General features: G+C 43.5%; 1 protein-coding gene across 6 annotated transcripts in view; it reads left to right on the forward strand.

Annotated features, from left to right (window-relative positions):
* Window positions 1-25,293, forward strand: part of TBC1D9 (TBC1 domain family member 9) — a 115,654-nt gene that overhangs the window by 45,089 nt on the left and 45,272 nt on the right. For 3 of the 6 annotated variants that reach the window (XM_089912425.1, XM_089912426.1, XM_089912429.1), the window contains exons 2-6: window positions 4,548-4,658; window positions 5,634-5,693; window positions 16,332-16,450; window positions 23,633-23,861; window positions 24,301-24,562. In XM_089912425.1, coding sequence (XP_089768551.1) covers window positions 4,548-4,658; window positions 5,634-5,693; window positions 16,332-16,450; window positions 23,633-23,861; window positions 24,301-24,562 — 781 coding nt within the window. The remainder of the gene's footprint in view (window positions 1-4,547; window positions 4,659-5,633; window positions 5,694-16,331; window positions 16,451-23,632; window positions 23,862-24,300; window positions 24,563-25,293) is intronic. The other 3 variants (XM_089912427.1, XM_022582465.3, XM_089912428.1) reach the window with 2 other exon arrangements.

Genomic DNA, 25,293 nt, shown 5'->3' on the forward strand with positions numbered 1-25,293 from the left:
TTTTCTTCTAAAAAAACAAAACAGATCTGAAGCAGATAAGGCCAATGTTAAAGTCAGAGTGGTGGGATATGTGTTTTGTAATTTTCAATACTTTTCTGTGGTTTTGAAATATTTCATTAAACAGTGGTACTCAGTACACATTAGCTGTGCCGCGTGGCTTGTGGGATCTTAGTTCCCCGACCAGGCATTGAACCCAGGCCACCACAGTGAAAGCACCAAGTCCTAACCACTGGACCGCCAGGGAATTCCCTAGTGGGCACTGCTGTAGCTTCCATATCAGGAGACAGCCCACTCCCCAGACCACTCCAGCATGGTCTTTGTAGGGCTCTATCTCTGACTGGCTACAAAGCTGAGGGAGTAGAGGGAGACCAAGTAAGCTTTAGGATCTTGTCCACTTTAACATTAAATTATCCCAAGATCATCAGTAGGTGGATTGATCATTGCCATGGGCACATCCCTATGTGTCCCACACTCTTCTGATACATCCCTGCCCCCAGAGGGGTGAGGGGCCGCCCAGGAGTGGAAATGACTCTGTCTGCATCACATACCCTTTAGCGCCCACAGCTGGTGGGAGGCCTAAATGTACCAATTCTGCAGAGTGTTTTCTGAATCTCCTTGAAAACAGCAGTTTAATGTTACAAGATGCCCCCGAGCTAATGTAATAGGTAGGTGCAGAGAAGAGTCATTTTGAGGACCATAATTTGACTTAGTTATCTCAGGCTATCAAAGATTGTTTAACACCAGAAATAGCTGACTAGAACAGCTGCTAAAACAGTGCTTTGTGTGGGAAATGATGAAAAGTTCAGTATTTTGACAGCCACTTCAGAGGGATGAGTAAGTAATAAGACTTCTAAGAAAATCCTGATTGCTGCTTTTTTTGGGGGTGGTGGTGGCGGGGATTCTCTAGGCTAGATTTCAGATTTCCCATCTTCTAGTATTCAGTGTAGGCAGAGGGTATAGGAGGAGTATTTTCTCTTTTCCAGAGTCTCGACTCCTTGTCTCAATAGAGATTAGACAGCAGCACAGTAATAACTTATTATTTAGGTTTTCTAAACATACCTAACTTGTCCTTTCATCAGACGTGTGTTCAGGGCTCACTGTGCTCCAAGCAAAGTGCGGGGTCTAGGGGTCCAAAGCAATCAGTCAGACCTTGCCATCATGGAGCTCCCAGTCTGGAAAGAGGAGAAGAAACGGAACAAGGCAAAATGTATGTGTAATTTTAGATAAATGCAGTGGGTATTACAGAAGCAGAACTCAGAGGGAGATCAGGGTTAGAAAGAGGTGGTGTGAGATAATTAGGAGTTTGTCATTTGAGCTGGTGAGAAGTGGTCATTGACGGGCAAGCACAACATTCCAGGTGGAGGGAAAATCCTGGTCAGTGCTACAAAGTGAATGGAAGAATGTATTTATTGATTTGACCAGCTATGAGTCTCAATTCACGACATTACTTTCTGTTGGGATATCCAGGGCCGTAAGTTTTCAAAGGACTTTTACAAAATGTTTTTAATTGTACATGCACCTAATGTGAGTATCCCAGTATTATACTGTCTATAATTTACTTTCAAATATTTCAGCATGGAGCCTGTGGTAAATATGGATGAGCCTGTTAGTGTTCATCTAAATCTTCGTGGATGCGTGCTCAGGGTTGCTGAGCTAGCATGTTATCAGAAGTCCTCACTCCAGGGGACTCTCCTCGAAGCCACTCAGTTTTCTTTACCTCTGAGTAAAGAAGGTACTTCTTTACCGGAGGTTTTGTTAATTAGGTTAATGGATGGTGGAGATGGATTATAGTTGGGGACATTTGTGGTGGTCAAGATGTGCAGATAGGGTTGGACCGTTTCAGAGGTCTTTGCTCCTTGGTGTTACAGAGTACAGAAGTCTAGTGAGACGTGAAAGATTGGGAAACTGAGGCTCGCAGAGGTTGGGTCTGGGAGTTGGCAGAGCCAGGACTAAAGAACTCCAGAACCCGGACTGCCTCTTGTCGGTTGCCCTACCCAGTGAGCTGCGCTCGCCCTTGGAAGAATCTATACCTACCCTGACACTCCTTTAGAGGCTCATTAAACCACAGAGGCTAATCCTTGGCTGTGACTCCTTAATCCCGGGATGAAGTTTGTATGCCCTAGAAACAACGAATGTGATACTTCCAGTATTTTGATTCAAGAAGAGGGAAGTATTACCAACATTCGGTTGTTATGAGGGATGAATTTGTATTTCACATGTCTTTGTATTTCTAGTTAACACAGAGGGCAGTCCAGTTTAGCTAGCGCTCTTCTGCTTTCCCTATTAATACACTCTACCATCTTCAGATAATTGAAGAGTAATTAGAGGTCTTTGCGGTAAATCCGACTCACTGTAGAGAAAACAAAAATGCACACTTGTGTGGTAGTATATGGAAGACAACTCCTTGGAAAACTCTGCAGACTCTAAATATTTGATTTTTGATGTATTTCATACAGGCCAGAGCAAACAAATGAATTCATTTACCCTTTAGCGAAAGTTTCTTTTTCCTGGAGTATGCAGGTCAGCTAATGGTCGCTGTGGTCTGCCGTGAACCCAAGTGGATTCCTGGCCTTAGACAAAGACCAAAAGGACAACTGTAGGGCTGCCCCATGTTAACCTGCCCTAGGCTTCTTGCTTGACCCCAGGTTCGGGAAGGCAAGTGCTATTACAACCACTTTACAAATGAGGAAATGAAAGCCACGAGAAGTTAAATGGCCTGTCCATGGGCCCCAGACCTGGTCATAACAGAGTCAGAGCCAGGACAGAGCTGTGGCAGAGCAAGGGAGGCTGGCGGCCTTTACCTCCCCCCACTCCCGGCCTCAGCTACCATCAGTTCCACACCAAAGCCACCCTTAATAACCATGCAATCTAAGTAAAAGTAAAATTAAAGAAAGGAAGGTCTTGGCATGTTCTAGAGAGGTTGCCTAGCCCCTCCTTCCAACCAGCCTCTTGCCCCCAAACCTTATTGTATTCAGTCTTTAAGAACAATCTTGTGGGACTTCCCTAGTGGTCCAGTAGTTGCCTCCGTGCTTCCACTTCAGGGGCGGGCATGGGTTGGATCCCTGGTCAGGGAACTAAGATCCCACGTGGCGCACGGCATGGCCAAAACACAACAAAACAAAACAAAACAGCAACAACAAAAAATCTTGTAATCATCATATCATTTCCATTTTACATCATATGATTTTCCATTTTGTGAACACCAAGACATTGGAAAAAAATGTCCTAAGATTATTCAACTAGCCACAGTTCCTAACTGGTCCTTCTGAGTCCAAACCCTGCTCTATGCTGGGTTGCATCTGACTTTAGAGTAATTATGGGCATTTACTTTATGGAAGTCTTTTAGATTCATCCTGCCAAGCAAGGAATCCTGTTTATTTGACTTTGTAGAATGTGTGTGTGTGTGTGTGTGTGTATCCGTGTAATTTTAGAATAGTATAGAAAATGTTTGGTGTCTAATCCCAGCTCGGTGCAGGTAAAGGAGGCACATCTTCCTGGAGGGGGGATGTTGGCTGAAAGGTGGTTATAAGAGAATTTGCAGTCCTGGCAAGAGAAGGCACTGCCTCTTCTTAAGTGAGCGTCAGTACACTGGACGTTTGTGTTTCTCACACATAAATTGCTAAGTTCGTTTGTTGAACGTTCCAGCTTGCCTCGACTTGGATGATGTGAGTAAGTTTCCCCCAGGACCTGGCAAGATCACTGAGGTTGTCAATTGGAAGAACTCAACTTCGTGCTACCACAGTACTTTTCCTGACCCTCAGCCTAACTACTACATCTTTGCAGAGCTGAGTGTAGACCAGGCTTCAAGCATCTCTGCTTATAACAATTGATGTGACAAATGGCAAAGGACTGTGCCGTTGAGATGGAGAAATGCTTGTTTCACAGCCCTGTTCACTTCTAAATGCAGCCCTAAAATACTGCTTGGCCCTCACCCCTACTGGATTATAAATGCCTTAGGGACTCTGTCTTATTCAACTTCGTGCCCACAGGGTTTGCCTTGAACATAGTAGGCACTTATTGCTGAGCTGAACTGTACCTTCTCAATACAAAAGAAAAATGAGGCGCACGAAAATAGTACATGGGGCAGCCTGGTACACAGACTCAGGTGTACGTCACTGATACCTGTGGCTTTGTCAAGTTCCTCAAATTAAGGATTTGTTTCTAGGATGCTAGAGGGGAGAAAATAATACACATTGGGTGTAATGTAGGTAAAGCAGAGACCCCAGGATATCAGCGCTTAATACCTTATTTCTTTTGTTTGGAACAGGCATTTATTAATACTACCGTGTGCCAGGGACTGAGCTAGGAGCTTTGCTGGTTTTGTTTCTGAAACCAACACTCTTTTAGCTTGTGCAGTGTCTCTTGGAGGTGGGTGGAACAAGTAACGTAGAGTCACCATCATCACGTCTGAGAGGAAAGTTTTGTCCAGGTGGGATGCGGTGGGAGAGGGCTTGTTGGCAGGTGCCCCGGAAGGGGAGTGTCCACACTGCTGCCTCTGGGGATTTAGAGGAAACCCTTACTCATTTCTGCCCCTTTTCTGCCCTCAGGCCTCCTGGTGGGCACCCTTGATGTCGTGTTGGACTCCAGTGCCCGGGTTTCTCCTTACCGCATCCTGTACCAGACTCCAGATTCTTTGGTCTATTGGACCATTGCCTGTGGTAAGTGCAGTGTTTGGAAATATGGAAAAAAGTTATGATTAACAACTTTCTGTCAGAAGGGAAGGAACATTTAATTGTGAGATGCAATCACTTCGTATTTTAGGGTAAGTAACCCTAGCCCTTTCGACAGATGAACCCTAAACCTCAGTGCTTAACACAATAAAGGTTTCTTTCTAACTCTGGTGAAGTCTTGTTTGGATCCTGTGGCCATCTCCATCTGCAGTAACACCCTCTAGAGCACAAAGGCTCCAAGGTCAACTTACAAGGAAAGTGCGGGAGGTGGAGGCACACCTGTGTTTCGCTTGCTTGACCCAGAAGTGCCACCACTTCCACTCACACCCCATTGGCTAGAACTAGTCACATGGCCCCAGCCTGTCTTCAGGGAAGCTGGGAAATGATGGAGTCCTGGGTGGACTAAGTCATACTTACTTATCCCAGTGCAGTCCTTCCTACTGAGTAGGGATTGTTTATTTCTCCTGATGATAACCTGTAATAATGTGCTGGGATGGTGGTAAACAGTCATGCTGTTATCGGATCTCTCACAAGAACCGCCAGTCCAAAGTGGCTAAGATTTTTTTAGTTATTTGTTTGCATGTGGCTTTTCAAATAACCATAGGAAGAGCAAGGGCACTGAACACTTACCTTTTTTCTTTTCATTTTTTCGCCTCCACTTGATTTTTTTTAATTAATAGATTTTATTCTTTAGAACAGTTTTAGATTTACAGGAAAGTTGAACAGAGAGTTTGGAAAGCAGTCAAATACCCTCCACACACATAGTTTCCCCTATGATTAAAACCTTAGGACGGAACATTTGTTCCAATGGATGAACCGATACGAATACATGGCTACTGGAGCCCTTCATTTGTTTAGATTTCCTTAGTTTTTACCTGATGTCCCTTTTCTGTTCCAGGATCCCAGTCAGTGTACCATTTTATATTTAGTTGATGTATCTCTTTAATCTCCTCTTGGCTGTAGGAGTTACTCAGACTTTCCTTGTTCTCGATGACTCTGCGACTTCTGAAGGATCATGGTCAGGTATATTGTAGAATGTCCCTCTGTTGGAATTTGTCTGATGTTTTTCTCATGATTAGGCTGCGATGGTGTATTTTTGTGCGACGATCACAGAGATGAAGTGCTTTTCTCATCAGGTTATGTCAAGCAAGGGCACCTAGTGTCCAGATGATTGATGACCGACGATGTTTTTGATCACCTGGCTGGAGCAGTGTTTCTCAGGTTTCTCCACTGTCAAGTTGCTCTTTCTTTCCCCTTCCCATACTGTCCTCCTTGGAAGGAAGTCGCCGTGCACAGCCCACATTTACAGAGTGGGGAGTTTTATTCAATTATTTTTATCACTGTGGACTCATGGGTATTTACTTTGTACTTTGGGCTACAATCCAATACAACTTTATTTTGTTGCTCAAATGATTCCAGCTTTGGCCATTGGGGGCTCTTTCAGTTGACTTTATTCAGTTTTTAAATTGATCTCTGCTTGGTAAGAAGTATCATGCTGGGATCTAAAGATATAAAGATAATTAGATCCGGCCCCTGCTTTCGAGAATACAAGGAAATACTCAGTTCTAGCCCAGTGTGAACAAGTACCATACAGTGCCATTGGATGGTGGGGCTTCCAACTAAAGACAGGAATCTTGGCCGGCCTTCTACAAGGGTAGGGGGAGTTATGTGGGTGTGATTTTAGGCTGCTGGAAGGCTCTGGCGCCCTAGCAATGCACCCTCAAGGATTCAGTAACACCGAAATTCTAATATTGTAGTTGTATCCCTTTAAAGTTATTCTGGTTCAGATGCAAATAGCTCCATGAGAAACAATGAAATGAATCAGCATTTATGCATTCCACTGAATGAAGGAATGGCATCTGGAGTGGGCAGGGAGAAAACCACCCAGGAGTGAAGGGGATAAAGGATAAAGGAAGAGAGAGGCTGGGACCCTGAGGAAGACAGACTTATCAGTGTAACCCAATGTAAGATAGAGTTCCAGCCTTCTGTGCGGTTCATTCAGCACAAAGGGAAACACCCAATGGCTACTGTAGAAGGGGAGGTGCCCTGTGGAAGTTGGTTGGGAAAATGTCACCTTTAGTTGGCGAACAATGTAGAATGGTGTTAAAATAGACAGGGGAGCCAGCAAGTGAAGAAAGAGAAAGGAGATTAGAAATCAGGCAGAACCGCCAACGCCCCTGGACTTAATGAGGATTTGACACTCTTACTCACCTTCCAGCACTTTCATCACTTTTGCCTGGAGGCTTTTGAGAACCTGTGCAGCCTGGAGGTCCTCAGAGCCCTTGGGTCTCCTGGGCCTTCCCAGATCAATGCACATGTATGGGGCTATGACAAGCTGGTTTCTACCTGTGACTCTTTTTTTCCCCACCCCCTCAGCCCATCCTTTTTTTCTCCCCTGTTACCTGACATCACTACTCCTCACTTTGTTTCCGGGGCTTTGCCATTCTACTGTCGACTTTAAAAAAGTACGCAACGTGAGTGTTGCGAGTTAAGTTTTATTGGGGGCAAAATGAGGACTATAGCCCGGGAGACAGCATTTCAGGTAGGTCTGAGAAACTGCTCCAAAGAGGCAGGGGGAAGGTCAGTAAAGATGTGATTTTTGTGAAGGGGGAGTACACGCAATCAACACATATTTTTTTGAAGAAGGTTTCTGCCAGTCTTGTGAAGGTTATTGCTAGTCACAAGGAGCAGACATCACCATGAAGGATTTTAGTGCTTTTCTAGATATGAGGAGATGCAAGAATTGGGCTCATAAAATCGGCTCCTGAGAATATCTATCTGAAGACCTGTTCCGCCAGTTTTTCCCAGAGCACAGAGTGCCTACTTTCTGATCTCCACCCTGAACTCCTTTCAGGGGGTGTTGAAAGCCAGCAGCTGCAGTAGCACAGGATTTAATACTCGTAGAGGTAGTTGGCAAGTGCCAGTGGCGAGTGCCAATTTGTAGAGGCTCTACAAGAGCCAAGCAGAGGCTCCTATGAAAGCTCCTGTGGGGAAGAGCCCAGAGTTACAAAGCCGAGTTATTCCTGAGTTATTTGCCAAGCCAAGGCTAAGGAACACTGGGTAGTAATTGCTGATGTCATAATTTATACCTCAAAGAGATGTACTTTTGTTTTCCCAGTAAGTGATGCCTATCACAAGTGTATGATCTCATTATAATAAACCCAGAGTGCTTTTAGCTTTTGTATATATATTGATTACACGCAGAGACAGCTCCAGACTTTCCTTGTAGGAGACACCACGGAAGTGACAACCATTGTGAAAGTCCCATTCACCCACTAATTGTTCCTTCTTATCAATTTCTCTCTGAAACCCAAGTGCCTGGCTCCCTTTCATGAGAAGATTTTAAGAGCGGAAGCTGCTACCTTAAAAAGGATTCTTTGATAGGCTGACCTTTCGGTTTGTAATTTTAAATGTTGTTTTGTAAACTACAAAGTTGGTATTTGGTGGGACAGTATGGCAAGGGCTTTGTAATTTGCTCTAGTTTCATGAATCGTTGCTGTAAGAGAAGCTTCAGCAGAAAATTGGATGTCCAACTCACTGCCCTGTAGAATCCATAGCTTTGCAAAACCTTTGTTTTATGCCATGGGCCTTGTGAATCTTTGCTTTGTGTAAATTGAACTAAGGGCACATCTAGCATCAATGTCTTCACCTAGGCCACTTTCTGTACGAGAACAGTAGACTTAGTGGTAAATCCTAGTCGTATGATTGCCTTAGACTTGAGCCACACGAAGCCAGGCAGGACCTAGTTTTGCACCTAGTCTAACTTACCCCCAATATAGTAATCACCCAGCCCTTAACAGTATGAACCATACAGAAAGAAGAGGGGAACAAAAACCAAGAGTTCTTTGGTGAAACATTATTTTCAGATGCTTCTTTTTATTATCTTCTATCATCTGTATCCAGATTGGTTTGAAGGAATTGATTTTTATGTTTCTTTGGCACTGAGACCTTTAATTGGGAAGGGGAGCCAAATCCCTGCCTAAGTAATGACTCTTCCTTTGCACTGCTACCCAAAATGAAGCCATCGGTCTCTTTGGTGGATATTCCACTGTGCCATCAATTCCAGCCTACGGACTTGCATTTTCTTCAGTGGTTTGTGCGGTAAAGTATCGGTTTTGCCATTTCTTTCTTTTATTTTTTTTTAATTTTTAATTTAGTTTAATTTATTTATTTTTGGCCACGCCACACAGCCTGCGGGATCTTAGTTCCCCGACCAGGGATCAAACCCACGGCAATGAAAGCACTGAGTCCTAACCATTGGACTGCCAGGGAATTCCCTGCCATTTCTAAGAACATGAAGGAAGTAGTACCATAGGAATTGGTCCAGTCTGCTTTGTTGAGCTGCTTATACTCTGACAATTCTGCCTCTCTCCCACCAGTAATTGAGTATTTCACAGCTGTGCTCTCACGAGGGCACTAGACAGCTGCAGGCATTTCCCCAACAGCTGGTGTTTTGGCATTGGTACCCCAGAGGCAGGAGAGAGCCCAGTCCTTTGCACCCCTCGAGCTTCAAGGTACTTAAGTAGACAGCAACCTATTTGGCTCTCCCCATTAGAAGAACTGGAAGGTTCAAACAATAAGGAGGGTTATACAGCCTCATGAGAATATGGGCACATAGAAATGCAGGTAGTTCCAAGGACATTACTTAAAGGGCTCTGGGACAAAAGAGTTACGGTTGGAAAGATAGAAGGGAATGTTGACGGTTCCCTCTGGATACATCTGACCTTCCAACAGGACTGATAAAGGAAACGGGGTGGAGGGTGTGTGCTTGATGGACACCTCACTGATAACACAGCCCTGAATGGTACCTCGATTCCCCTGCCCATTGATTAATTTCCCTTTTCTTCACCATCTTAGAATCTCATCTGGGCCTAGATAGGCATTCATTTTCAGAACTGAAAGATAGATTAGCCACCGCCTTGTCCAACACTCAGACTGTGACGGGGTACAGGGGCAAAGTGAAGTGCCCAAGTTCCCATTACTAGTTATAGCGAGTCAGTGCAGGGCTGAGATCAAGTTCTCAGGCCTCCCCACTCCCAGCCCTGTCCTTTTTAAGCGGCACCATCCTGGCTTTTATGATTAAACATTCTTTTAGTTGGCAGCTGGTAAGACCATGAGTTTAATGAAAGGTTGCTAGTTTGTTCTGCTTCTGCTCTTTCTCTACACTAGATAGCGAAATGGTGGGTGATTTAGTTGCCTTCCACATGAGATATACCTAATGTAGAGGTTGGTCAGTGTTTTTTCATCCTTTCTTGGTCTGTGTACCTCAAGAACTATTCTTGTATCCTTGGGAACACAGCAGCATAAAAAAAAAAAGAACGTGCCTTTTTTCTTTAAGCAATCATGTTTATTGCAGGAAATTAGAAAATGTAGATAAGCAAAGAAAATAAAATATTAAAAAACAATAATACCACATTATAAATCTTCACCTTCCAGACTTTATATATATGTGTGTGTGTCTATACAGATATATGTCTATACACATATATATATGTGTCTGTATATACACATATGTATAGATTTTCTATGTCAAGAAATACATGTCTATAATGTCAATTTTAATAGGTAGATAATATTTTACTGTGTTTATAATGTAAGTTATCTAACTTACGTGCTATTTTTTTGGAAATCTAAGGTTTTTTTCCCCTAATGTTAACTGCATTTTGAAAAACCTTAGTGAATATCCTCTGAACAAAATATTTCCCCATTACTTTAATTATCACCTCAGGATAAATTTATAGAAGTAGATACGCTGAGTCAAAGAATATGCATGTGTGTGAGCCTTTTAGCGTCATTAGCCTGACTGCCCTCCAGAAAGATAGCCATTTGCATTCTATCCATCAGGGTAGGAGAGGACCTTGGCATTTAAGTAAAGTATACAAAATAACGACATCAGCCACTAATTGTTCCTGCCAAGGTTGGATGAGTTACCTGGGCCTCTCTTTTCTCAAAGTGATTATAAAGCTACGAGCATACTGTTGTGACCTGTAAGAGATTATAAGCTTGTGACCTGTAAGAGATTATAAGCAGAGTTCTGTAAGAAGCTTATAGTTATACAAGGATTGTTCAAGCAAAGGCCTGCTTTACTTCAGTCATACATTCGCTTTTCAATCAAAACATAATAGTGTCAGGGCCAGAGAGATTTGTGCTGAACATGCGGTCTGGCAACAGTTCGGCAGCTGGGTTCTTAGTGCTCTGACCTCAGAAGTTAGAAATGTCTTCTGCGTCACATTTCAAGAGGAGATCTTTGCGTCCTGCTGCTTATGATGATAATAGCAAAGTAACTGTTTATTTAGTGCTTTGTATGTTCCAGACCTGTGCTAAGGACTTTACGTGTATTATCTTCCTTAATCTCTAGCACAAGCTGCTGTGGTAAGTGTTGTTACCTACGTGTTACAGATGAGGAATCTGGAGCGCAGAGAGGTTTAAGTTAACTTCTCTGTGCTCACAGAGATAGTATGTGGCACGGTAGGATTGGAACCCAGGTGTACTTTTTTGACATCAAAGTCTGTGGTCTGAGCCATTAGGTAATATTGTCTCCCTGATAATCAGGCCCCTTATTACTGCAGAGGATCTAACCTCTATGCATACTTACCACACGTCTAAAATATGTCAGGAGGGGCTACTGTGCAGCAATTAAGAGTGTAGGTTACGGAGGCAGAAAACTCTGCATTTGATTTCATAGAAACGTGGAAACCTCAGTTTCCTCATCTATAAAAGGAGTGTGATTGGACCTACTTGTAGGATTGCTGTGAGCTTGCGTGTCTATAGTGAAAGCATGGCGCTGGGCCTTGGTTAAACCAGCACGAATAAGTAATAGAAAACACTTCATTATCACTGTTTAACCTGTTTAAAATTGTAGCTTCAGTTGGATGTGGATTTTTAAAACACGAATCCCCCTTTTGTTTCTAAAACTGTTCAAATCACCACATTTGGGGGCGTTGTATCTCTTGCCCTCTCCAAATACAAGTTTGTCCTTTTTCTGGGTATAGAGAGTACAGTGGTGGCTTTGTAAATCCTACAGGGACAGCAGGTGTCACTCCAGTGTATTGGTTACTGCCCTTGACTTTATTTAGTATTTACATTTCAAAATTATCATCTTTGGGGCTAAGTTTGTATGTGGCTAAGGCCATAAAATAGATGGTTCCCTTTATTTAAGTAGCTTCAAGTACTATTCATTTGAGGACTGGATAGCTCTGGGATCCAAGCAGCCTATTCCAGTATGTGAAAATACTGGATTGGTTGCATTTTAATCTCTGGGAGGTTTAGTGGGTTTGTTTTGCTTTGTTTTGTTTTCTGCTGTGTCACAAGAGGTTATTATTTTTGCTTGTACACACAAATATATACCTACCTGTGTGCATACACACACTCTTTTTTTTTTTTTTTTTTTTTATTACATACACACTCTCTTGATCGGTAGGAATTTACCATCTTAGATATTCTGGAATTCAGGTTTTTAAGTCAGTGCTGCAGTCCCAGGGCCAAATTGTATTATTATTAATCATGCATCACAAAAAAAATATCCACTGAATAGCTATCAGTGGGTCTGTAAGCCTTTGTTCTTAATCCTCAGAGGCCAGATACAGTAGAATCAATTTTGTGGGTCCGCTTTTAATGCTTCTTTGTGGACTTCATGCACTTTAAGGTACATCGCAACCCAGATGAGAAATTAGACTAGGCTGACTTAGTATTTTCCATCATCTTAGATAGTCTTTAAGTTTTGCCCAGGTATACACACAGGGCCTGTGGCTAGTATTCTGAAAACAAAACAAAACGCAACACCGCAAATGATAAAGATTCTCATTTTTCCAAAATTAATTTCTAAATACCCTTAAGCCCCCTCAAGTGTTGATCTGGTTTTTCCCACAGCAGAAAGCTTTACCTTGGATTTCCTGAAGGCGTCTCATACCCGACACAGCTTTCTTTGTTGTTTCAGCTGATTGCACAGTCGGGTCGGCTTGTTTTTCCTGCTGTATCTCTGTAAATGCAGCCTTTCCAGAAAGTTGACTGCCAAGTCCTTCCTTTCTCTTCTGAGGCCTACCACATTTTGCTCAAACTGTTGGGTAAATAGACCAGCCCCCTTTTCAGAGTCGTGGCAAAAGAGCTTTGTGTTATCTCACTTCACACAGTAACAAAAGGAAAATTCCAGGCGCTTAAATATGACAGCACTTGTACTTATTTTCTTGAGAAATGAAAGAGCCATTTATAAGGAACATTGAGGATCCCAACATGTTTCTTTTGGAGTTTTGCTGGTTCCTAAAGGGTAGTCCGGCCAAAGTGTCAGTTGCTCTTGAACTGTTAGCAGGATGTTTGCTCTGTGATCTCTGAGAGGTACCGTGGACTTTCTGTTTGTTCTGGGATGAGAAGTGGACACCTGCTTTCAGAGATAATTTTTACTAGATTGGCATCTTCAGAATGTGTCTTGTCTGCTGGAGGAGGGAATCCAGCCCTGCCTTTTAGGTATCCTCATGCTTCCCGTCTCCAGAGTCTGGAGCTTTGAACACCTGTCCTCATTTTTTGTGCATTTAGGAAAGTGTTCAGAGAATATGGTACATTTGCACAGTAAATATAAACGTAAAACGTACATTTACATTTCTCTCCCTGAAAAGTATCTGTTGGGTATAGATCGGAATCCATAGTTAATTCTTGAAACTACCATTGGCTGATGGCATTGTGTCTTTTTCTTTCCTCAGTTATGGTGCTAATGGTTTCTTATAATGGTATGCAAAGTTCTTCCTTATCTACACCCCAGTCTTCTGTAACTTTGGAATCTTAGATCTGGATATAACCAGAAGAAACCTCTGAAACCTCTTTGGTAGCATAGGAGTGGTCCCAAAGCGCCCAGCAAACTGAAACAGTTGAAAACCTAAAGATACTGAGCTTTGACATCCCAGCGCCTCTCCTATACATGGGAGCTGTGAGCCGCTGGTGATGACTCCAAAAGGCCAGCCTTTTCATGTGACAGTGACAAGTGTGGGAGAAGCAACAGGAGATGGAGGATAGCAGAGAAGCAACACAACAGCAGCAGTGGAGGGAGGGGATTTACAGACAGAAACGTGGGGATCTACATCCCAGGCAATGAGAAGTAGAGAAAAGAGCTGGTAGTCGTGTTAGGTGGTGGCAGGTGGAGATTGTGGAAATGACGGACAGTGGGGCAGGTGAAGAGGACGAGGTCTTGGGGCAACAGAGAAGGCAGTTGGGGAGGGGGGGACAATGTGAGTAGTAAACCTGAACTTCGATACAAGTATGCTGAGATGGCTACTTGAAGACGGGGATCAGCCCTATAGACCTTCATGTAATAACCATGAAAATCGGAGGTACGAGTGAATGTTTGTTGAATGAGTGCATGTACTGTGTGTGTGTGTGTGTGTGTGTGTGTGTGTGTGTGTTGGGGGGTGATGGGGGGGGTGGACCTGTATGAATAAGCACAAAAAAACCCGAAGGCAGTGTGTGCAAAGGTGAGGGCACACCTAGTCTGCCCTGGGTCTTGTAGCCGATGGGCTTTTCTGTCCAGGATAACCAAGGAACAGTGAGGTTGACTTGTGGTTAGATTCCACCACCAGTATAACAGGGACTCCAAGGTCAAGTACCTGGTGTGATCACCTGGTAAAGGGTAGCACATGGTGGGATACCAGTCAACAGCCAGACTGCCCCGGCTGAGCCAAGGGATGTGTGCAAACCGGCCTCTGGAAGGCACATCTGCGATCAACATAGGCAGGGGCGGAGGGGAAGCAAAATCAGAGGCTGGGAATTGTGCCCAGTGGGTCTGCAGAAATCCTGCGGTCCCTTGGGTGGCCGGAAGTGCCTCTGTCCTGAGGTGTGAACATCTGACTGTTGCCAGTAGGTACAGATGGGACAGCGGTTGGAGGGCACGTGGCTGGCATTCACTCTGGACTGGGCTCTGTATCACAGCCAGTCACAGCTGGTGATGGGAGTGACCTGTTTACAGACAAGGAAGGGTGCGATATGCTTTAGAAAATTTTCCAATCCCTATTTAAAATTTTAAAGTCTAAAATGTTTAAAGCTCTCTGGCTGACTCATTCCCTAAGTATTCCAAATGGGCATTGTACTTTGCATCTGAACAGTGTTTTCTACTTGCCAAAGTGTATCTATAGACATTATTCCGTGTGATTTTTTTTTTACAGCATTGCTCTGATATGAGTAAGGGGTTGGGTATTTTTATCTGTCTCCATGTTACATGTAAAGAGTTTGAGACAGAGAGAGATGAAGCAAACTGTCTAAAGGCACCCAACTGGCTGGTGGCAGAGAGGGAGGGGAACCCAGGTATCCTGAGTTCTACCTCTTGTCATGACAACGTAGTACTGAGTCATTGATTGCTTTTCCATGTGGTTGACTATGGCCCCGAAAGAGTGAGCCATGGAAAGTGCCTGTGAAGAGCTCCAGACAATCTCTTCTTTCGTGTTTCCGTAGGGCTGCCTCTCCCCTCAGAAATTTGCTCTTCATCCTCTACAGAAGCATTCCATGTAGGCAATTTTTGGTGCTTAAGCTTGAAGTAAAAGAAAATGAACGTGGGTTTGGTTTGGTTTGGTTTGGTTTTGCCTTTCCTCGATCAGCGGATCTGAAACCCCTCAAACCTGCCTCTTATTCTCCAAGAGATTTTAGTTCTGTTCCTCACAGGTCTGAGTATCATTGTGGACACATTTGTATCTTCGACCTTTCCCAGTCAGGAACGAGAGTGAGATTCTGAGATATTTTGAATTGCTGGTGACAAAGAACAGAGAGAAGCCATTTTTAAGAAATCAATTAAAAGTTAAGTTGGAAATCTAAGGAGACATCTGAAGGGGTGAATCATTCTTTAATTCTGAATTTATGTATATGATATGGATGATTTCTAACACACTGTTCTTCTGCAGGATCATTAATGATCCCAGAGCAAGAAAAAAAATTTTTAAAAGGAAGGCAATTTATTACAGTCTTGACAAACACGTTGTGTTGGCATCCCTGTTATGCCCTGCATTTGTGAGTAGAGAGAAGGGTGCCAGGTTATCTATGCTACGAGGCTGAGGCTGTTTCAGTTTGGAAGCTGCCAGGCGAGGTGACTTATGCTTCTGCTTTCTGATTTGGATGGAGGCTATGAGGATGACCTCATCCCGTTACAATTCAGGGCAACTGTGCTGGTGAGAGCCAGGCTGCTATTCCCTAGCGATAGTCCATTTTCACATCTCATTCATAATTGAAAGGAGTGAGGATCATTTTTTGCCCATTATAGGAGGTGGTTACATCAGCTCTCCAGTGACATACCAGAGCCCTCATATTGTTGCAACTTAACAGCTGTAACCTAGTATCCTACAAGATCTGCGTTACCCTGAAAAGTGCAGGTCCTCGGGGGAGAAAAGGGGATAGGGCTAAATCCAGAAAGTGAACAGGAGAAACGTTGCTGCCTTCTACTCTGAAAGACTGTCCAAAAAGTTTCTGGACTCACCCAATCAGACGTGACCATAACACAGTACTTACTCGTTGGGTTTCTACATCCTTCAGCATCTTCTGTGTGTCCCTTCTGAAGGAGAGAAAGCATTTGGAGGCAGAGCTGGTGGGAACAGTATTCTCCTTTCATGGCACTGCACATGGATGAAGTGAGCCTGGTTTTTAAAGTATCTTTTACTTGCTGACATTTATTATTATCATTTTACATTCGTACAGGTGGTTCCAGAAAAGAAATCACCGAACACTGGGAATGGCTTGAGCAGAATCTGCTGCAGACACTTTCCATCTTTGAAAATGAGAACGATATCACCACATTTGTGAGAGGAAAAATACAGGTAGTGGTTTATTAACATGGAATCTTTTTTTAAAAAAAAAACCTTTTCACTGGAAAGAATTTCAAACACAGAAAAGTTGCAAAAATAAAAATTGTATAAAACACACCTGTAGACCCTTTACCCATATTCCCCTGTTGTTAACAATTTATCCCGTTTACTTTATTATTTGTAGGCTCCATTACTCTATTTTAGAGGAATTTCCTCCAGATGCTTCAGTGTATATTTCTAAGAACAGAGCTCTTCTATTAAATAACAACAGTGTTAACAACAGTTATCGCCTGCAGTAAATTTAATATGAATACTATAATAGTTGGCACATATTCCAATTTTGTTAAATGACCCAATAATGTCATGTATAACATTTTTTTCCATTCCAATGCAAGATCCAGTCTAGGAAGCTACTGGATTAGTTTTTTGTCTCCTTCAGTCTGGATCATTCAATTGCCTTTCTTTGTCTTTTATGACATTACTGTTTCTAAGTGTATGGTTGTTTTTTTCATAGGACATTTTTCATTTGGGGTTTTGTCAGATGTCCCTGCATGCTTTGCTTCAGATTATGCATTTCTGGATGAGACACTTTGTAAGTGATCCTGTGTCCTTTCCAGAGTGTCTTTTCTGGAGGCACGTGACACCCGTCCACCACCCATTGGTGATATAAACCCAGCAAAGCGCTAGCCAGTTTCTCCCCTGGAGAGTTACTAATTTTACCCTTGCAATTTTCTGTAGGAAGACACTTTAAGGTTCCAGAAATATCCTGCTCTTTATCAACATTTCTCCCTTGCTTTAGCATCCATCAGTGATTTTTTCTGTTGAACCAATCTTTGTTGTGATGGTTTACAAAATGACGATTTTCCAACTCCAGTGTTCCCTCACATTTAGTAGTTGGCACTTCCACTCTAAGCAAGAGCCCTCCCTCTATTTACCTTTTTATCTGTTTATTATTGATATGGACTTGTGGCTTCCTGTGTTTTTCAGTAGCTTCTGTTTCATTGCTGGGCTTATTTTGGTACTCACCCTCTCCCAGATTTGGTTAGAGCCCCTATCAATTGCCTCCTTTTCTAACTAAGATAAAATATTGAAACATTCATTGTATATTTTTAATTAATTAATTAATTTATTTATTATTTTTGGCTGCATTGGGTCTTTGTTGCTGTGTGCAGGCTTTCTCTAGTTGCGGCGAGGAGGGGCTACTCTTTCTTGCGGTGCACGGGCTTCTCATTGCGGTGGCTTCTCTTGTTGCGGAGCATGGGCTCTAGGCATGTGGGCTTCAGTAGTTGTGGCTCGTGGGCTCAGTAGTTGTGGCTCGTTGGCTCCAGAGCACAGGCTCAGTAGTTGTGGCTCTCGGGCTTAGTTGCTCGGTGGCATGTGGGATCTTCCCAGACCAGGACTCGAACCCGTGTCCCCTGCATTGGCAGGCGGATTCTTAACCGCTGTGCCACCAGGGAAGCCCTGAAACATTCATTATTAAGCATAAGTTTAAGTTTATATACTTTTGGCTTCTTAATTTTATATGGTACAGAAAGGCTAAAGATATCTGGATCTTTTTTTACCACACTAAAAAAGAAAAAAAAAAAAAAAGCCTCCTTTGTCCTTATGACTTGCTCCCACTACGCTTTTGAGCGCTTCCTACCCTGGTCTAACGGGGTGTTCCAGACTCATCTGGCACCTTCCCTGACCCAGGCCTGGAATCGGCCATTTGTTTCAGTTTGCTTTTCATTTTAGGCTCTTTCTTCTTCCTGACATTGAGAGTTTAATTTTATTTTTTTTTGAATACAGAAGATATTAACATGCTTCCAAAAGTCAAAATTCCTCAAAAAGTGTTACCTCCTCCTGCATCCTTGCTACCCTTCTCCCCGCAACCCCTCGTAGTTAACCAGTCTCATTGCTATTCTGGCTTATCCTTCCTGTGTTTCTTTTTGTAAAAATAGGCCAAATATATGTATTTTTCTTACTTCTCTTTAATTCTTATACATAAGGCTCCCTGTATATATGCTCCTCTGCATTTGCCTTTTTTTTTCTTTAATTAATTAATTTATTTATTTTCGACTGTGTTGGGCCTTCGTTGCTGCGCACGGGCTTTCTCTAGTTGTGGCGAGCGGGGGCTACTGTTCATTGTGGTGCACGGGCTTCTCATTGTGGTGGCTTCTCGTTGGGGAGCACGGGCTCTAGGTGCTTGGACTTCAGTAGTTGTGGCGTGTGGGCTCAGTAGTTGCGGCTCGCGGGCTATAGAGCGCAGGCTCAGTAGTTGTGGTGCATGGGCTCTAGCTGCTCCGTGGCACGCTTGTTTTAGTATTGTTTTAATTTGTATTTATCTCATTTATGAGTGAAGTTAAACATCTTTTCTTATGTTTAAGGGCTGTTTTTATAACCCTGTTTGTAGACTGTTCATGTCTTTTACCTATTTTTCTCTGAGACTTTGGTCTTATTTTTGTTTAATTTTTAAAAGCTCTTGGGACTTCCCTGGTGGTCCAGTGGCTAAGACTCTGCGCTCCCAGTGCAGGGGGCCCAGGTTTGATCCCAGGTCGGGGAACTGGATCCCGCATACCACAACTAGGAGCCCGCATGCCGCAGCTGAAGATCCCGCACTCGGCAATGAGGATCCCACGTGCCACAGCTAAGACCCGGTGCAGCCAAATAAATAAATAAATATATACATATTTTTTAAAGTTTTTTTTTTTTTTTTTTTTTGCGGTACGCAGGCCTCTCACTGTTGTGCCCTCTCCCGTTGCGGAGCACAGGCTCCGGACGCGCAGGCTCAGCGGCCATGGCTCACGGGCCCAGCTGTTCCACAGCATGTGGGATCTTCCCAGACCGGGGCACAAACCCGTGTCCCCTGCATCAGCAGGCAGACTCTCAACCACTGCGCCACCAGGGAAGCCCATAAACGTTCTTTTTATACAAAGCCTGTTAGCCCTGTATCAATGATGTATGTTTGTCATTTGACTTGGCTCATGATAATTTTCACCAGGCAAAGTTTACATTTTTATTTGGTCAAAATCATCAATTTTTTCTATTATAGCATCTGGATATTCAGTCATAGAAGCCTTTCTTTAAATCTAGGTTAAGGAGGAATTCTAGGAAGTGATCCAACAGTGTTTCTCATTAAAATTCTACAGACTGATCAATTTTTATTTTATTTCTTCTACTGTACTAATTTTTTTTTTTCTTTTTTTTTTTGTGGTACGCGGGCCTCTCACTGTTGTGACCTCTTCCGTTGCGGAGCACAGGCTCCGGATCTGCAGGCTCAGCGGCCATGGCCCATGGGCCCAGCCGCTCCCGGCACGCGGGATCCTCCCAGACCGGGGCACGAACCCGCGTCCCCTGCATTGGCAGGCGGACTCTCGACCACTGCGCCACCAGGGAAGCCCCCCAACTGCTACTTCTTATTAGTGGTTCTCATTCAGTCCCTTTCATCTATTCATTTATTTATTTCTTCTTTTCATTCTTACATATTTTTGGCTCCCCGTCTGAAGGCACTGATAACTTTGAAATGTCACATAGGCTGTAGATGTGTGTGCCAACTGGCAAAGGTGTTTCCATCCCTCTTCTCTCTGAAGTGGCTTCTTCTCCTCCCCACCCAGAGGTCCAGTGCCCTCATGCTGCCTCCTGGCTGTCTACAGCTCCATAGGATAGCACACTACCAAAGCCTGCTCACCCTCAAAGCAGCCGAGGTCCAAAATGGGTCTCCCCTGGCCTCCATCAAAGCCAACATCTCTATTCTCTCAGTGGAGTAGCACCAAAAGTAATTAGAGGAAACAACCGTACCTTAGATACTCTCAGGGAAGTACATTGCTACTACCGATGCCAGCCATTCAGTCCTCCCATATGACAAAAGAACAGGAGTCAGCAACTTGGTACTTAGCTTTCCAAGTTAATTTTGCTAACTCAAACAATTTTAGACTTAGAAATCTGTGACTCTGCAGGACACAATAAAGACTAAGATATGGCCCCTTAAGATACATGCTAATTTGGAAAAACAACATATACCCTTTTAAACTTTTCTTAAATTTTTATTTATTTTATTTATTCTTGGCTGCATTGGCTCTTCGTTGCCGCGTGCGGGCCTTCTACTTGCAATGAGCGGGGGCTACTCTTTGTTGCGGTGCACGGGCTTCTCATTGCCGTGGCTTCTCTTGTTGCAGGGCACAGGCTCTAGGTGCGCAGGCTTCAGTAGTTGTGGCTCGCCGGCTTTAGAGCGCAGGCTCAGTAGTTGTGGCGCACGGGCTTAGCTGCCCTGTGGCATGTGGGATCTTCCCGGACCAGGGCTGACACCTGTGTCCCCTGCACTGGCAGGCAGATTCTTAACCACTGCACCACCAGGGAAGCCCTACCCTTTTAATAATCTTTTATTAAATGTCTTTTAGTTGCTAGATACTGGTGGTAAAAACTGTTCGAGGCATTATATTTGTTTTTGAAATGTATATTTAGTGGTCGAGGGACATATAAACAAAATACTTTCAGCCAACGTATAAAGAGAACACAGAGATGAGAATGCAAGTCCTCATTTGGGATTGGGTTAGTTTCACAGAGGATATTTATACTGAGCCTGGATAGGTTGATTTGGGCAGATCAAGAAAGGGGTTTTATGGCATGAGATGCAGATTGGACTTTTTCCCTCTTACACTGATAACTTGTGGACATTTTAAAGGTGGGAATGCGTGTAGCCATACAAAATATATCACAGTGTGGAAAGATGCCTGATGGCATGCCAGTTGCGAAGCCATTGTGATAATTCCTGGACTATGTAAAGGGGCTAAAGTTGACTTCTTATTAGAAGAATAGGCTGGAGACTTGTCTTGGGTTGTGTTTGCTGTTATAGTGTTTACATAGTCTGTTTTTTTACTAGAATTGAGTGGTGATGGAGATAATGGAAGACTAAAGCCCTCCTTCCCCTCCCTCCCACCATCACTCCTTAGTACCACAACTGCTGGCAACTAGGGTGGAAGGTCTGGCAGTGAAAATAAAATTCAGGACATTATATGTATTGAAAAATAAATTTCAATACATCAGGCAGAGAGAATCAAAAGTACTTAATGTGAGGAAGGACAGTCATAGCTGGGAGAAGGATTCATAAGGAGGTGGGAATTAGACCAGACTTTGAGACTAGGTAGGATTAGTGAAACAGACAACAGTCTGATTCTAGATTTTAGGCACTCAGAATGGCAGGACCACAGGCAAGAAGGTAGAAAAGCACAAAAATGACACATTCAGGCCCTGAGTGTGCCTTAGGTTGACTAAGGCAGAAGAAAACAATTGGGAATCTTGTCAGATGTAGTACAATGAGAGCAAAGGTTGCAGTGTTGGTTGGATCAACAACGTGCATGGTATAGAATTTTAGATTTTATATGGTGATTATAGGGAAACAGAATTTTGATAATAAGAATTTTGTAGATTTTAAATAAGTTTTAGGAAGATAAATTTATAGGGAGTATCCAGCATATACTGGGAGCGTAAGAGCCCAGAGGCAGGAATTCTAGGTATGAGGCAATTTCAGTTTTCTATCCTTGGGATACAGAGGGCTCAGTCATGTCAAGGAGAACCTGAGAAGTTGCCCAAATTCACACAGACATGCAGTGACACCTTTGGGATCGAAACCCAAGACTTTCATGCTCAAAAGCTCATGCTTTTCTAGCTACCTTGTGATCAGAGAAAATGGAGATGAGGTGAGAGGTATTTGGTGATTACAACGTCAAGGTGGAATTCCAAGGAGCGTTTTCTGTCAAGGGATATAGGTAGGAGCCACTTTTCAGGGAATTATGAAGGAACTGGGTAACAATGAAACAGCCTCTCAAGCTACTATAATGATTAAATAGTAGATTAAGCCAGTCACATGCCGTGTATATATTTTATTTCCTGTGCAACTGACTAAAGGTTGTGTGTCTACTCTAATTTTTGCTCCAATATTCACCCCATTTCTGCTCAGATGGTGGCTTTTTCCTTTTATCTATGTTGCCTGATGTCATTCATGGCCCTGAGACAGTGGGTCTGTGGCCAATGTCAGTTAGTGGCATGTGTTTTGGTCTTTCTTCCTCTCTTTCCATTCATGATGAAATTTCATTGAGTTTTTGTTTTCTTATTTATTTGGCTGCGCTGGGTCTTAGTTGCTGCACGCAGGATCTAGTTCCCTGACCAGGGATCAAACTCGGGCCCCCTGCATTGGGAGCGTGAAGTCTTAACCACTGGGGCACCAGGGAAGTCCCAATGTCATTCTTTTATTTATTTTAAAAATATTTATTTTTTGGCTGTGTCGGGTCTTAGTTGCTTAGTTGTAGCACACAGGATCTTTTGTTGCGGCGCGAGGGCTCCAGAACACATGGGCTCAGTAGTTGCAGTGTGCGGGCTTAGTTGCCCTGCAGCATGTGGGATCTTAGTTCCCTGACCAGGGATCGAACCTGAGTCCCCTGCATTGGAAGGCGGATCCTCTTTTTTTTTTTTTTAATTTATTTTATTTTTGGCTGTGTTGGGTCTTCGTTGTTGTGTGCGGGCTTTCTCTAGTTGCAGCAAGCGGGGGCTACTCTTCGTTTCAGTGCAAGGGCTTCTCATTGCAGTGGCTTCTCGTTGTGGAGCACAGGCTCTAGGTGCGCGGGCTTCAGCAGTTGTGGCTGTCAGGCTCTAGAGCACAGGCTCAGTAGTTGTAGCACACAGGCTTAGTTGCTCCGCGGCATGTGGGATCTTCCCAGACTGGGGCTCAAAGCCATGTCCCCTGCATTGGTAGGAGGAATCTTAACCACTGTGCCAGCAGGGAAACCCTGGAAGGCGGATTCTTAACCCCTGGACCACCGGGGAAGCCCCTCATTGAGTTTTTGAGAAAGGCAGACGTTGGTTGACCTTTGGGATAAGTCTATCATGATAAGCTAGGAAAAGTAGTAGAACTAGCAAAATCTCTTCATCTCCTCATGTGTAAAAGAAAACTATGGGCTTCATTCTAAGTGAACTTAAAAACGTGATTAGTACCAATAAACAGATATTAAAATCTATATTGCTCTTTGGAAATCTTTTAGGACATAAATGCTGCTTGTTAATTGGCTTAGAATTGGGGAGTTGGCTTTGAAAAGAATTCAATTTTTTTGAACTCTGGCCTTAGAAATTTTTTGTTCCTTTCCAGTTATGTACAAGATAGGGGCAAAGCAGCTCTAGTCATAGTGACACCAGTTGTGCGTTTTGTGCTTTGTCGCTTCTTAGGGCATCATTGCAGAGTATAACAAAACCAATGATGTGAAGGGAGATGATGACACAGAGAAGTTCAAGGAAGCCGTCGTGAAGTTCCATCGGCTGTTTGGAATGCCCGAGGAAGAGAAACTCGTCAACTATTACTCTTGCAGCTACTGGAAGGGGAAGGTTCCCCGACAGGGTTGGATGTACCTCAGTATCAACCACCTTTGCTTTTATTCTTTTCTGATGGGAAGGGAAGGTGAGTTCTCTAGAATTTCAGAGGGAAGCTTTTGAAAGTCTACTGAGGTTTGCCTGCCCTGAACGCATAAACCACATCCAAACATCAACAATAATAAATCTGTAGTTGTAACTGCGCCGGCACTATTTTGTGATGACTTAACAATTGAATTCAATCATTTTTGGCTCAACGGTTGTAACGAAATTAGTTATGAAGTAGTAAAGACTCACCAAAGGTATAATTCATTTAGTAGACGTGGACTTAAATCCGTAATAATTGTAACTCAGAATTTTTGTGGTCCAGGTTTGTCTGTTAAAACTAACAAACAGAACAATGATAAACATGGGCACATAAACTCAAAGGAGGTCAGTGAAATTGGGGGGCAGGGTTGTTAGTTTCCTGTATCTCGAAAGGATTTTGAGCAGCTGTGTGTTGACCCAACCCTGTTCCCTGTGCTCAGCCAAGCTGGTTATCCGGTGGGTGGACATCACTCAGCTCGAGAAGAACGCCACGCTGCTTCTGCCTGACATGATCAAAGTGAGCACAAGGTCCAGCGAACATTTCTTCTCCGTATTCCTCAACATCAATGAGACCTTCAAGTTAATGGAGCAGCTCGCCAACATCGCCATGAGGCAACTCTTAGACAATGAGGGGTTTGAACAAGATCGATCCCTGCCTAAACTGAAAAAGAAATCTCCTAAAAAAGTGTCTGCTCTAAAGCGGTAGGTGTCAGAGACTTAGCGTCTTTTACAGACTTTAGAAACAAGAAACACATCTGTTCCTTTAGGAAAGTTAACCTTTTCTGAACAACTTCAAGGGTTCAGAACAGTTTTCCAGGTATAGATACAAAACTGAAAAAGACTACGTAAGGCGCTCCCAGTTCACTAAGCGAGGCAGACGCGACCAGCTCCAGTGCAGTGGGATGGGACCTCTTCTGTTCCTATGAGCAAAGCACCATGAGCACACACATGGGGAGATGGGCAGAGTGTGTAGGAAAGACCTCTCGGCAGAGCTGCTTGGAGCTGGGCTCTCAAGACATAGTAGACATTACTCATTCAGAGTCAGTAGGATGGATATTTCAGGCAGAGGGAAGTTAGTCCATCACACGTGTGAAAGGTGGCTGGGCATGAGATGAAGCGAGGCTGCAGAGAGGCCTGGAAGTCTGGATCTGGGCTAGAGAGAAGGCGAGGGAAAAGCTGATGCTCTAAAGTGTGATGGTATGCATGGAATTACCCCTAACTGAGGTGGGGATGAGGGCTTCCAAGGGATGAGGGCTATCCCTTCCAAGGGATATGAGGGCTCAGTTTTATCGTGTTGAGTTGAGTTGCCTGCAGGACATCAAAGTGGAATTGGCAATCATTGCCATCCAGCTGGTACCTGACAAGAAGTCACTGCAATTAAAACGCTTTTGGTGATTTGAGACATGTTTTGATAGAGTAAGAAGAAGATGGGT

This window comes from Delphinapterus leucas, chromosome 5, assembly GCF_059928025.1.
Source record: "Delphinapterus leucas isolate spDelLeu-1000000601 "Yukka" chromosome 5, BTC_Dleu_Yukka2, whole genome shotgun sequence".
Lineage (NCBI taxonomy): Eukaryota > Metazoa > Chordata > Mammalia > Artiodactyla > Monodontidae > Delphinapterus > Delphinapterus leucas.